The 13,104-nt window shown below is 43.9% G+C and overlaps 2 protein-coding genes across 2 annotated transcripts; both read left to right on the forward strand.

Moving 5' to 3' along the window:
• Nucleotides 1-25: 25 nt before the first annotated feature.
• Nucleotides 26-7,322, forward strand: LOC115158237 (uncharacterized). Its single transcript, XM_029706934.1, has 13 exons — nucleotides 26-157; nucleotides 1,306-1,578; nucleotides 2,652-2,727; nucleotides 2,984-3,941; nucleotides 4,049-4,183; nucleotides 4,352-4,610; nucleotides 4,904-5,008; nucleotides 5,112-5,278; nucleotides 5,404-5,554; nucleotides 5,730-6,251; nucleotides 6,364-6,606; nucleotides 6,705-6,805; nucleotides 6,902-7,322. The coding sequence occupies exons 2-13, from the start codon at nucleotides 1,335-1,337 to the stop codon at nucleotides 7,064-7,066; spliced, it is 3,126 nt and encodes a 1,041-aa protein (XP_029562794.1). The 5' UTR covers nucleotides 26-157; nucleotides 1,306-1,334; the 3' UTR covers nucleotides 7,067-7,322.
• Nucleotides 7,323-7,698: 376 nt separating this feature from the next.
• On the forward strand, nucleotides 7,699-12,674 carry LOC115158242 (ADP-ribosylation factor 1). The gene is made up of 5 exons (XM_029706947.1): nucleotides 7,699-7,784; nucleotides 10,126-10,283; nucleotides 10,390-10,500; nucleotides 10,631-10,755; nucleotides 10,970-12,674. The coding sequence occupies exons 2-5, from the start codon at nucleotides 10,136-10,138 to the stop codon at nucleotides 11,129-11,131; spliced, it is 546 nt and encodes a 181-aa protein (XP_029562807.1). The 5' UTR covers nucleotides 7,699-7,784; nucleotides 10,126-10,135; the 3' UTR covers nucleotides 11,132-12,674.
• The last annotated feature ends 430 nt before the right edge of the window (nucleotides 12,675-13,104 follow it).

Consider the following 13,104-nt stretch of genomic DNA (forward strand, 5'->3'; position numbering starts at 1 on the left):
TTACACTTGGAGACAGCACATACACAGACGCCCACACACATTCACAGAACAGAAGCAAGTAGCTTAGTCCAACTGGCCCAAGTACTCTGTCTGTCTCTACTACTACTAACACAAAGATAACTTCTCACAGAAAAGGAGCAACTGTGTCGCCTTTAAGGTATGTTGGACTACTACCTATTGATGTTTTATTGTCATTCAAACCAATGTATTTTCTTGGTATTAATGTTTTATTTCTACTAGGGCTAGGAAGGGGATGTGGGTGTAGGTGTTGGCAGACAATGAAGATAACAGGAAGTAATGGGAAAGATGGGCCATTATTTTCCCTTAGGTGACACAGAAGACTTAGATATAAAGGTTCTCATACAGTAAGATTTGAGGGTGTTAGTTGAATGCCAACCTCACAGGGAATGGGAACTTTACAGTGGTGCATGTTCAAGAATCAGGATTGCGATCTAAAATTCCTACAACTTTGCAGTGGAACCACACACACACATAACAATGAACAAAGATGTAATGAAGAACTTTTAGAAATACTACTTATTATTGCTTTCCAAAACGTGGACTAAGAAACAGAGGAAACACTTGAACCAAGTTAAGTCAGTGGATAAGTTAGTCCAAGTTGGAAATGCAGTTATGAGAGGACAAGGACACATAACCTGTGTAGCATTGTCTGTGTGTAAGTTGACAAAGGATTGTTTTGATCCCCGGCCTTCCCTGTCAATATGGTGGGCGCTAAGAAAGAGAGACTTTGACAGCTGAGCAGCCCAGTGGAAGGCATGTAACTAGTTCAGAGCATGCTGAATCTCTGCATGCTATTTATACATGTTCGCTTGGATCACTAGCCATCTCAGTTCATTCACACCGACCATAACAAATGCCATCACATTAAAATACATGCCAAATGCATAGCTAACGTCAGCATATCCGCACAGTGAATAAGCCTGTTGAGTTATGTACATTTACCCTCCCTTAGGGGTCAATAACTATCTTATGACATGGTGAGAATTATTTTGCCGTATATTATAAGACAATTTGGTTAATTTACATAATGCTTTTTGTTCGGTGTTTGGTATCCCTTTACATTTCCTAGAGCATTTCAAATAAAATTATACTACTAACTACCACATAGCCTTAGCTCTTGAGCATCAGTGCTTATTGCCACAAAGATCTCCTTGAAGAAGACCTTGAGGAGAGGGTTTGTCACCATTCTCACTATTCCCAAAAGTAAACTTACCCCATTTCTCTGCAGTAGCATGTTAGCACTCATTTGACTTTTTATTTATCATGTCTTTGATTTTATCTCAGTTTCTCTAAGGGTGCCAAGTGCAAGAGGAATGGCCATACCCAGGATGTTCAACTCAAACACGCCATTCATTGATGTGAAGGGGGCGTCACTGTTGTTCTCTTTGGGGAAGGAAAACATCATGGAGGGTGAAGAGAACAAGGACCCGTTGGTGCTGACTGTCCTTCCTACCCTGAGCATGGTGATGGAGCAGGGCACTGCCAAGCAGGTGGGCACAGGGGGGCATGATGACAGGGACCAAGTCCCATGTGTCTCCATCATCGCCCAGGCAGAGGGTAAGCCAGTAACTAATGGAGAACTCTTATTTTCCAAAGTGCAGAGTAGTTACACAGTGACACATTTTTTTGGAAACATTTTGGATGAATGAGCCAATTGTAAGCTGGGGATGATTTGGTCACCATGATGGTATGAAGGCCAGATGTTGAATTTAGCCAGGACACTGGGGTTAACACCCCTACTCTTACAATAAGTGCCATGGGATATGTTAGTGACCACAGAGAGTCAGCACCCGTTTAACGTCGCATCCGAAAGAGGGCACCCTACACAGGGCAAAGTCCCCAATCACTGCCCTGGGGCATTGGGATATTATTTTTAGACCAGAGGAAAGAGTGCCTCCTAATGGCCCTCCAACACCACTTCCATCAGCATCTGGTCTCCACTCCAGGGACCAACCCTGCTTAGCTTCTGAGGCACGCCAGCAGTGGGATGTGGGGTCGTTGTGGTGGATGGACCAAGGCGCAGCGGGTTGAGTGCTCATATTCACTTTATTTGAACACTATTGAACAAAACAAGAAAACGAACGACAAACAGCCTTGCATGCAACACACAGCTATGCAACGAACAACCTCCCACAATTACCCTAACAAACACATACCTAATTTTATAGGACCCTCAATCAGAGGCAACGAGAAAACACCTGCCTCCAACTGAAGGTCCAACCCCCAATTAACTAAACATAGAAATAGACTAGACAGAACATAGAAATACACTAACATAGAACAGTGCCCAACAACCCCGGAATACATAAATCAAACACCCCTCTACATAGACACACACCCCGAACCACATAAACCAAATACCCCCTGCCACGTCCTGACCAAACTACAATAACAAATAACCCCTATACTGGTCAGGACGTGACAGTTGTATGCTGCTAAATGGCTAAGTAGCACAGAAATAGTTTTGCATCTGCATGCAGCCAGGAGGAGGGATAGGGGTTACATTCTAGAAAGTTGTTCCCTCTCTTCTGGCTTTATTTGCCCTATTTTTTAGGGCAGAAAGGAGGGAATAACAAGCCCATGTCATTTAGTGAGCCATCTTTGATCCAGAGTAAATCTGTGTGTCCCAGGTGAAGGCTCCCAAGAGTTCAGCCCTACAAGCACAGAATGTGTCTACTCCAGATCTCACCTGCTCAAAAGCCACAGGTACTTACTTACCGGAGCATGACCATCTTTAATCTCAATTTTTAAATTGAATTGGGACTAGAAAACTGTACTGCAGATAGATGGCGTTTGCACTTTATCCTTAACAAGGCACAATAAATTGTTCGTAATAAAGTTAGTACATTTTAGGCTCATTACAATTAGCTGTTCATTTCCCCCAAAATATTATTCAGGGTTTACATGCCCCCAGACGCCCCTAGCGGTCTCGTCAACTCACTCAATGTCACTTCATTTTCAGGTCCATAGCCAAGAAAGCTACAAGCGAGAGTGATACTGACGAAGAGAACTATGTGGGTACTACCCGCACAGTCCCACACCACCACATTCGAAGGAAGTTTCGGCAAAAGCCTCAGGAAGGAAGACAGAGGGAGGAAGGACAAGAGCCACCAGTCATCCAAGGTTTATGGGTGCAGGAGATCGACTGGTCTAAATCAACCAACAAGGACATGAGCTGGGCCTCAGAGGTAAACCAACTTCCTGTGGACCTCCCCAAACACACAGACTCTATCTGGGTACCTCATAGCCGCGGAGGCTGCATTTTGGAGGGTTTGTTTGAACTTGTATCCCACTGCAGCTTGGAAGGTGTGTCAAAATGTGCAGATGGCCTGTCAGACACATACGAACTCATAGGTGTGTCCGACTTTTCTAGTGAAATAGGAGGAATGTCTGAGTCTCCATCCAGTCTGAAGAGTATATCTGATTCTGAATCCATTCGTACTCGTGAGAGCGAGTCAGACTCTTCTTCTAGTTTTGGGGATGGGGGTCTGTCGGACTCAGTCTGCAGCCTGGTGGACGTGTCGGACTGTCTCTCCAGTGTGATGTGTGTGTCGGACAATGTCCTGGCGCCAGAGAGTGTGTCCGACTCTAACTCGTCTTGCAGTCTGATGGGCGTGTCTGACTCGGACTCCACCTGCAGCCGAGGATGGGAATCCGGATCCTCCTCCAGTGTGGAGAGTAGGTCCAACTCCTTCTGCAGTCTGGTGGGTGTGTCTAACATCCCAGGGGATGTGTCTGGATTGTTGTGTAGCGTTGGGGGAGTGTCTAGCTCTGAGACAATGTTGGAGGAACTGCGCAGCAGAGTTACCCAGAAGCATCAGCGATTCGTCTCACCTTTTTTCAAAGCACTGGTCAAAGATGTCTCGGATGAGATGAAAGACGTCACTGCACAGATCAACGAAGGCCTTATATTCCACAAGGTAGGAATCCTGTTCATTTATTTCCTCATCAATATTAAGTATCCTTGTTTTATCAAAAATGCATGAAAAACCAGAATGTGCATGTATGTGTACTGTGTGTCTTTCAGCAACTCCAGCCCAATAAGTTTGAATACAGGGAGGGAAAGGAATACCACATTCTATACCACATTCAGAATGGATCGTATGGTGATGTGTTCAGTGTTCAGGACAGAAGTACCGGGTTCGAGTGTGCTGCCAAAAAAGTATGTCCCAAATACAACAGAGTTGTCGTATGATCCTATACATGATAAGCAGCAGTTTCAAAGTTGATTTCCCTCTGTAGAACAATTGGCTCAAACATTTCACTTCATGCAAGCGCCTAGTAAACCTGGTCCATAATCTCATCAAATAATTTGTTTTACTCATTCCAGATCCCACTGAGTCATTTCAACTGTGAGGAGGTGAGCACGTGGAGTGCTTTGAACTCCCCTGGCGTTGTGAAGCTCTTTGGGGCTGTGAGGGAGGGTCCATATGTCACACTCTTCATGGACCTGAAGACAGGTTGTTTGGCCCAGCTACTGAGGGAGAGGGGAAGTTTACCAGAGGAACTGGCCTTGCGCTACCTCCGCCAGCTCCTGGGAGCACTGGAACACCTGCATCACAGACACGTCCTGCATCTGGATGTTAAAGGCATGTTAACAACCCCTTTTGCCCTACCCCCCTAGACACATGTAAGATCTGAAAGAATAGCATAGGTAAATTTGAGTGTGGTTTACTAGTCACACTTTGTAAAGCAAAGTTATTTGTGGTTGTTGTGCTCCCTCTAGTGTCAGAAGATAAGAAAGCACATCCTGTAGTTTCAGGATGTACAGTACTGTTATGTCTGGCAGAAAGCAGTTCCCTATTCGTCTCTAACTCCTTATTCCTCAGATAGCCTTCTAATTGTACATTCTGTTTACTCTTTTCTTCGTTTCTTGTTGCAGTTGACAATGTGTTGCTGTCTGAGGATGGGAGGGACACGTTCCTCTGTGACTTTGGTCTCTCTGAGACGCTGGACCCAAATGGACAGAGCACGAAAGCCTTTAGACGTCAGTGTATATGTGTGAATACAATGAAAAATCTTTCAGTTACTATTCAATGGGATAAACAAAAACAAAACGATGCCCACACAACTATTTCCTAACATTTCAGAATCTGGGTGGCCCGCTGGTACAGAGACCCACATGGCGCCCGAGGTGGCACGAGGGGACCTCCGCTGTGCCAAGGCAGACGTGTGGAGTAGCTGCTGCATGCTACTGCACATGCTCAACGGATGCCACCCCTGGATCCGCTACTACAACCACCCACTGTGCTTCAAGGTAAAAAACAACCTGTGTTATCCAGGATCAGTCCTTGCTACAAAAAAACAACCAATGTTATCCAGGATCAGAGAAAAGTCCTTGCTGCAAACATGTAATTTACTACATTTCCTTTCACTGGTCAGATTGTCAATGAGCCACCTCCTCTGAGGGAGGTGCCCCCCAGCTGTAACCCCTACACTGCCGAGGTCTTGAGAGCTGGACTACAGAAGGACCCCGCCAGTAGAGCCTCGGCCACAGCGCTAAGGCAGATGACCACCAAGGCCCTGAGAGCAGGTAATCTATCTATCATTTGACAAACTTGAATTAGCTATTTACAAGTGTGTATCTATGGCCGGAATTGAATCATTGTGATTGTTGTGAAGATGTTCCCTCAGTACATGGGTGTTTGTGTGTGAGATGGAGCGAGTGTATGTTTAGAATAATGAGAGCGCCTCTTTTTTCTCTTCAGTGGGAGGACTTTGTCACAGTTCTGGTCAAGGTGATTGTCAGAAACTTGTGAACAGCAAGGCTGGGAATCATAACAGACCCTACATTCCCCCTGCCCCTGCAAAGCCAGCAGCCACACAGTCAGCACCCAAAATGCATTGGGTGAGCCCCTGGAGAGCAATGGCCGCTGGCGCAGACAGTAGTGATTCTGAGGAGGGCGGATCGGAATTGGAGAGAGATTCTGAATCAGTGACATACTCTCTGGAAGATAGGGACTGGGAATCTTATCAAAATTCCTTGGAGGAGAGCCATGTGGTGGAAGATTGGGAATCTGAGACAGATTCCGAGGTGGATATTTACTTGGGGGAGGATGGAGATCTGGAGAGGAAAAGTGACTGGGAATATGAAGGCGATTGGGAGGAAGAGGAGTCTTCCACAGAACTTTACCAAGCTCTCCACACCCACTTCCCCGTCCTGCGGAAAGGCCAGCCGGAGATTGACCAATCCTGGGGGTCAGAGCCTGAATTGGAATACTTAAGAGATGGTGAGTTAAGTGGCTACTGCTGCACAGACAGTCAGGCTTTATGCACATCTAAAACATGCAGTGCAGTGTATATTCTTGAGACAGGAAAGTAAGGCGATCTGTCTCTCTCCAGGTGTTACCGTGGGCATTTTGGCCCAGACCCCCTCCCCTGAGCCAAGGGACCACCCTCCCTCCTGTATGAGCAGCACTGGTTCATCCCAGAAGGATGATACAGACACAGACAAAGATTCTGATTGCTCGTCTGATGACCTCAGCTCTGGAGTCTTCTCCTACAACAGCCAGACAGATGGACAGAGCTTCAACTTGGAATGGCTGGTGGTATCCACCAACCAGCCACCAGCGTACTGCTTTGAAGGTAAGAGAAAATGCTCTGGGTAGACTTGCCTGTAACCATTAGGGGAGAAGGGTATGATTGTTGATAAACTCACTGTTCTTTGTGCATTGCTGGTCTAGGCGTTGAGATATGGATTGAAAACATTGGCGGTGAGTGTTTGAGGATCCGTGAACGGCGTCAGGTCAAAGTGGGTCATGTTGCCATAGGGATAAGTGAGCAGGTAAGAGATCACTGTAGATCTGAGTAAGGTTGAACATACCATTAGCCTGTCTAATTGATGTACAGATAACATGAGAGTGTGCTGTGTCTCATTTAGATCACAGTGAAGGCCTTCAGTCTGGAGACTCTGGACAGGAAGCCCGTGTCCTTCCAACAGGAAATCCAGGAGTCAGGCTTGTGGCTTTGCTGTATTCCTTCCCCAGACTGTTGTCCAAGATGGAGCTGGAGGATCAAAGAGGGAAAGCTTGAGATTCGGGAATGAGACAACTTTGAAGGTGTATACATGCAGCTATTTTCTAAATTGAGACTCAGGCACAACATTTTCACATTGTGATGATTTTTCTCTCTGTAATTATTAGCCTATAATAGTAGGTCTCTAGCTACTCATTAGAATAGATGGGGTGTGTCTCTCAACAATTCTAACTTTTATCAGTGTGATAATGCATAGGCCTACAATTCATGTGTTTTTTTTAACAATCCACCATGTAGAGAATAAATGAATCACGTGAACAAGTCCACCAACATCTGGTTTATTGAGTTGGAATAGTTCTGAAAAGCTTGTGTTAAAACAAATATTCAATCAACAAGCTCTGTGGGCTTGGGAAAGAAGACACCCTTATCACCTCACTGGAGAGTCAGTGCACAATGAGTTGAATCACAGAATATTATGCTACTGACTGCATTGATCCGAATCTATTATCTGCCACTTGCATTGATAACTTGCGTTGCATTAATAATGTGATTCAAAAGTAATTGGCTAAAATATGTACGTTCACTTCCTCGTTGTCTACAAATCATATCGGCCCCGTGATTGGATGAAAATGGTATTACAGGCGGGGTCTTTAAATACAATAGGTGATATGATTGGATAAGATTAACAGTGGGAAGTGCCTGTCCACACACCGGTGTCTACTGAGTTGCGCAAACGCCATTTTGGAGTGACTGGGAGAGAAGCGAGATCTCGAAGCAGTCTTTCTGAGGTGAATATATCATACATCATGTCATGTTTAACATATAATAATGTATGTTCGAGTGAACTAGAATCTGACAAAAACGCTCAGGTTTTCCGTTGTCCGTTCTTCAAATGACGTCACAATTTCCTCTACATCTGACGTTGCGGCATATATATGGCTAGCTAGTGATGCTAAGTTAGCGGACACAGGCTGACTAGTTTTGTCATAAGATGAGTAGCAAATGCGTGTAAAACGATATGTTCGGTAAACGTTTTAAATGCCTGAGATCCCCAGTTTGTTCGTTAACTTAACTAGCTAGTTAATAAGAGCATGATGCTAAGCATCCGCCCAAGCAGTTAGCTAACTAGTTGGAGCGTTTTCTTTTAGCTTTAACGTTATAGTACCTAGCTAGCTATAATATGTACATTCAAGGGGACATACGTTTGCAGGAATTAACTCCAAGCCACCAGTATACTCCCCAAACCCAGCAAACTACCTCAGCATACTGCTATAGTTAGCTAGTTGTATGGCTGTGGATGCATTCCGTTCATTTAACGTCAGAAACGACTTAAAAAATGACAACAATGAATGCGATCTTGACGTCAGCTGACTCGCCAAGGCTAGCTGCTTTTAGCCTGTCAGGTTTATGATTTCGGTAGCTGGTGTTATGTGACAAAAATCATCAACATAATATAGTATTTATTTAGCCAAGTTGGTGCTTGCTCCTAAGTCCTAGCTTCTAAACACTGAGCAATTGTGCATGAATCTACGTTCAAGTTAGCTAGGCCTTTCTTAGCCCTGCCCCGGTTAACTAAGCAAGCCTGAATGTTTCCCATCAGGATCTAGAAACTATCATACAATTTCATGATTAAAATAAATATCCGAATTTAATTGGCAACAGGCGTACCCGGTGGATAGTGAACTGGAGGGCCGACAACATTCTTCAAACTAACGTTAGCTAGGTAGCTAATGCCATTCCGGCATTAGAAACAGGGTTCGTACGGCCCGGGAAAGTTTTGGGTGATTTAAATCCGGAAGTTCAGGAAAAGTAATTTATTTAGGCACAGTTTAAAGTCAACATATCAGCCAGGATCGGAATGACAGTTTAGTACGTCTGTGTTTGCGCGCATAACCTGCAATTGTGCGAGACGAGTGGGCCATTACTCAGAGAGAGACAGTCGGACATTCCAGCAGCAGGTAGGCCCATATATAGCCTATAAAATATGATAGAGAACAGACTACATAGGTAGTCCGTTCAAAACATATATATTGTACCCTGTAGTTAACTGTGTTGCTTTTATTAGCATGTGTTGGGCTCCCGAGTGGTGTGGCGTAGCGGTCTAAGGCACTGCATCTCAGTGCTAGAGGCGTCATTACAGACCCTGGTTCGATTACAGACCGTATCACAACCGGTCGTGATTGGGAGTCCCATAGGGCGGCGGACAATTGACTCAGCGTCGTACGGGTTAGGGTTTGGGGGGGGGGGGGTAAGGCCGTCATTGTAAATAATAATTTGTTGTTAACTCACTTACCTAGTTAAATAAATAAAAAGGTTTGTTTTCATTAAGTCATGTCCCCCAAACACCGACACTCGCTAATAAGGCCATACAAAGTTGATTGATTAATTTAAACAATTATTTTTGACTAAACAAATGATTCACTTTGCCATTTTATTAGTTGGGATTCGGTTCAATCGTGATGAATCGAATATGAATGAAAATATTGAATGTGAATCAAAATAATTATTTGTGAATCGTGGAAAGTTGTTGATTTGGGCATCTGATGGGACGTTAGATGCTAGTCAACCTGTAAGATAAATGACTAAACTAAAATGTACATTTCCTGAATTTGTGGGCATGCTTCAGCTAAATAAAAATATTTGTAGCCTACCATAGCCATTTGATCTTTGATATATTAAATGAATGAATTATTTAAAAAGTCATAAACCTATTTGGTTGTAATGTTGCAATATATTTTACATCGAGGGTGGGCAACCATCCTCCAGGAGAGCGAATGGGTGCGTAGGCTTTTATTCCAGTCCCCCTCTAACAAACCACATTTTTAGGAATTAGCTGCTCAACCGGACCTTGATTAACTGATTTATATAGTTGCCTAACAGGTATTCTACTTGGTGGGGTTTTAAGTGCCTTGCACAACGACAGAAGATGATACATGGGATCAGAGAGCAGCCTCCCAGTGTCAATACCACAACTTTTTTTTATACTTACGTAGACGCCACTTACGTTTGGCCATGGAAATTTGGTGAAAAGTCATGAAATTCAATTTGTCAAAATGTTTATGAACCCTGTAGAAATCTAAACGTGTACCATTACTGATTTTCTTCACCTTGCATTCCTCTTTCTCTCAGATAAGTGACCATGGGGAATATGTTTGGAAGCCTGTTCAAGGGCCTTTTTGGCAAGAAGGAGATGAGGATTCTCATGGTTGGACTCGATGCTGCTGGAAAAACGACTATCCTGTACAAACTCAAACTAGGAGAGATTGTTACCACCATTCCAACAATTGGTAAGGACAATTTTCCTTGAAGGCTAATGCATATCACAATTTTCTTTTCCAAATTAGGCTACTTATGGAATATGTGCCTCTACCATTCTCTGTGTCCTTTGTCCAGGTTTTAATGTAGAAACGGTAGAATACAAGAACATCAGCTTCACAGTGTGGGACGTTGGCGGTCAAGACAAAATCAGGCCGCTGTGGCGCCACTACTTCCAGAACACTCAAGGTAAGATTCAAAGGAGCTTTGAGGATAGTTGGCAATGGTGGTCCATAGATGGTGCCATCGTTACAAGAATCAGAGTTGCTTTTCGGAGAACCAGTGTCATATTGTCATCTAACTATGTACTTCTGTGCAGGGCTTATCTTTGTGGTGGACAGCAACGACCGGGAGCGAGTGAACGAGGCGAGGGAGGAGTTGCAGAGAATGCTCGCAGAGGACGAACTGAGAGATGCTGTGCTGCTCGTTTTTGCAAACAAACAGGTGCGCATGGGTACTCATATCTGAATTCTGACTGCCTTGACTCCTTGTAGTGCTCTTTTATCCTGCTAAAAATTGTGAGTGGACCATACTCATTGACCATGCATACTTAATCATTTTTTGAATTGCCAACCCCTTGCACTTTCACTGGGCTTGAGTAAGATATTGCACAGGGTGTTAGACAGAGGATGAATAATTGAACCTGGTTGTTTCTTAGGATCTTCCCAATGCAATGAATGCTGCAGAGATCACAGACAAGCTGGGGCTCCACGCCCTCCGCCAGCGCAGCTGGTACATCCAGGCCACTTGTGCTACCAGTGGGGACGGCCTCTACGAGGGCCTCGACTGGCTCTCCAACCAGCTCAAGAACCAGAAATGATCCATTCCACCATTTTAGTTTTCCCTCTGTCTAACACGATGGCAGCACCGGTTCCAAGCCCCTTGCACCCTGGAACTCCTCCCTCCCAGTCTTTCTCCAAAAACCTCATCCTCCACCTCTCTTTTTCTGTATCGAACCTTACTCCTGGGGCTGTAACCTGTGCTGCTTGTGTGTGTACTGTGTGTTTGCAGTCAGGTGAGCGCGTGCGTTCTGTGGGTGTGAAGTGTCTAGCTGGGATTAGGAGTAACCCCGGCGTGCCTTTAAAACACCTGCAGTGGAAATAGTGGTCTGGCTCCTCGAGCGACATCCCACCCAGCCCCACTCGGTCATGCACGATCCCATCCTCCCCACGCCAAGCATGGTTTTCACAAGGCAAATAAAGAGCAATGGTGTAAACGGTCCTCCTCTCCTTGGTAGATATATATAACTTTATTTATACTACCAGTGTTGAGATTGTAAGATAGGATGTGCATTTTGAAACCTTACCTAGCCCCACCTGTGATAAAACTGCATCGTAACCTGTATCAGGTTGAAGTAAATGGAAAAAGATGCCGTCCCACCGTTGGACATTCTTCGCGTTATTTGAAAACCATGCTTTTTCTTTTTGTAAAATGATATTACCAACCCCTTTTAATGGTTCTCCAGCGAACACTACCTTTTCCCTGCGAGAAAGAGAGATGAAGCACAACCTAATAACCATAAGGAAATATTCAAATGTTAAAATTACCTTTTGAATTTAAAAACTAATGTTACATGAATTCCTCTTGGTCATTTTTCGAATTGTGAAAACTTGACATTTTGACTGAATGAATTGAAAGCAAATGTTGTCCTAATGGTAAAAGTTGCTCCTCCATATTCATCTTGTCACCTATTTATTCAACTGGGCATTTCAATACATGGTTTTGATGGGCTGCATTGGGCTGGTCGAAGGTGGGCATTCAGAAGCTTCAAACTTTATTCCTAGAAATGTTACATGTCTGTTTTCTCTAGTTCTAGCATTTATCTTTGTACAACTGCTAAACCAAATGCAATTGAGCAGTATGACAAATCTTGTATATTAAATGTAGTGTCCCCTCAAGGGTGCCAACACTCTACATTTTTGTTTTCTACCTGGAAATGTTCACAATATTATTCTTGTCTCAGAGGTTGGCAGGACCTCAGCATGCTGTACCCAGCTGCTTGCTAATTTCCTGGATGTGATGAAGGAAAAGCACCAAATAATATGAATGCTCTTAACTGTAACGCTATGGCTAATGAAGGAAATAAGCCTAGGTCAAGGGTATGAGCGCCAACATTGGCTACATTTAGCAACTTTGTACTAGATTCTTGAGTTAACAACACAAAAGGTATTGGTATCAGTACTAGTACCTTTATTCCCAGAGCTGTAAGTACTACAGGGGGCATGGGCAGGAGGGGCTACCTGGTCATAGGGAGGTTATGCTGACATGTCTGTTAAGAATGATTGGAAATCTGTACGTTTTTCCCGCTACTGTTTCTGTGGGGTTTTCCTGAACATATTAAACGATATGATTTGATCATAAAATCTGGTGTTGCCAATGAGATCTATGTGAAAGTGAGAACAAACAAGGGTATAATTTAGCCGTTAAGAAACGTTTATGGATAGCTTCTCATGCACAAACTGTCATGCAATTGTGGTGCCATTCCATTTAGAGTAAGGTATCATACTTCACTGAACAAAAAATATAAATGCAACAATTTCAACGATTCTACGGAGTTACAGTTCATATAAGGAAATCAGTCAATTGAAATACACTGCTCCAAAAATTAAAGGGAACACTTAAACAACACAATGTAACTCCAAGTCAATCACACTTCTGTGAAATCAAACTGTCCACTTAGGAAGCAACACTGATTGACAAATTTCACATGCTGTTGTGCAAATGGAATAGACAACAGGTGGAAATTATAGGCAATTAGCAAGACACCCCCAATAAAGGAGTGGTTCTGCAGGT

The sequence above is a fragment of the Salmo trutta genome, chromosome 2 (assembly GCF_901001165.1).
Source record: "Salmo trutta chromosome 2, fSalTru1.1, whole genome shotgun sequence".
Lineage (NCBI taxonomy): Eukaryota > Metazoa > Chordata > Actinopteri > Salmoniformes > Salmonidae > Salmo > Salmo trutta.

Coding starts and splice junctions, on each gene's coding strand:
- LOC115158237 (XM_029706934.1), top strand. CDS start 1,335: ATGGCCATACCCAGGATGTTCAACTCAAACACGCCATTCATTGATGTG. Junction 4,184..4,351: donor TCGAGTGTGCTGCCAAAAAA/GTATGTCCCAAA, acceptor TACTCATTCCAG/ATCCCACTGAGTCATTTCAA. Junction 6,607..6,704: donor ACCAGCGTACTGCTTTGAAG/GTAAGAGAAAAT, acceptor TTGCTGGTCTAG/GCGTTGAGATATGGATTGAA.
- LOC115158242 (XM_029706947.1), top strand. CDS start 10,136: ATGGGGAATATGTTTGGAAGCCTGTTCAAGGGCCTTTTTGGCAAGAAG. Junction 10,501..10,630: donor CTACTTCCAGAACACTCAAG/GTAAGATTCAAA, acceptor ACTTCTGTGCAG/GGCTTATCTTTGTGGTGGAC. Junction 10,756..10,969: donor TCGTTTTTGCAAACAAACAG/GTGCGCATGGGT, acceptor GTTGTTTCTTAG/GATCTTCCCAATGCAATGAA.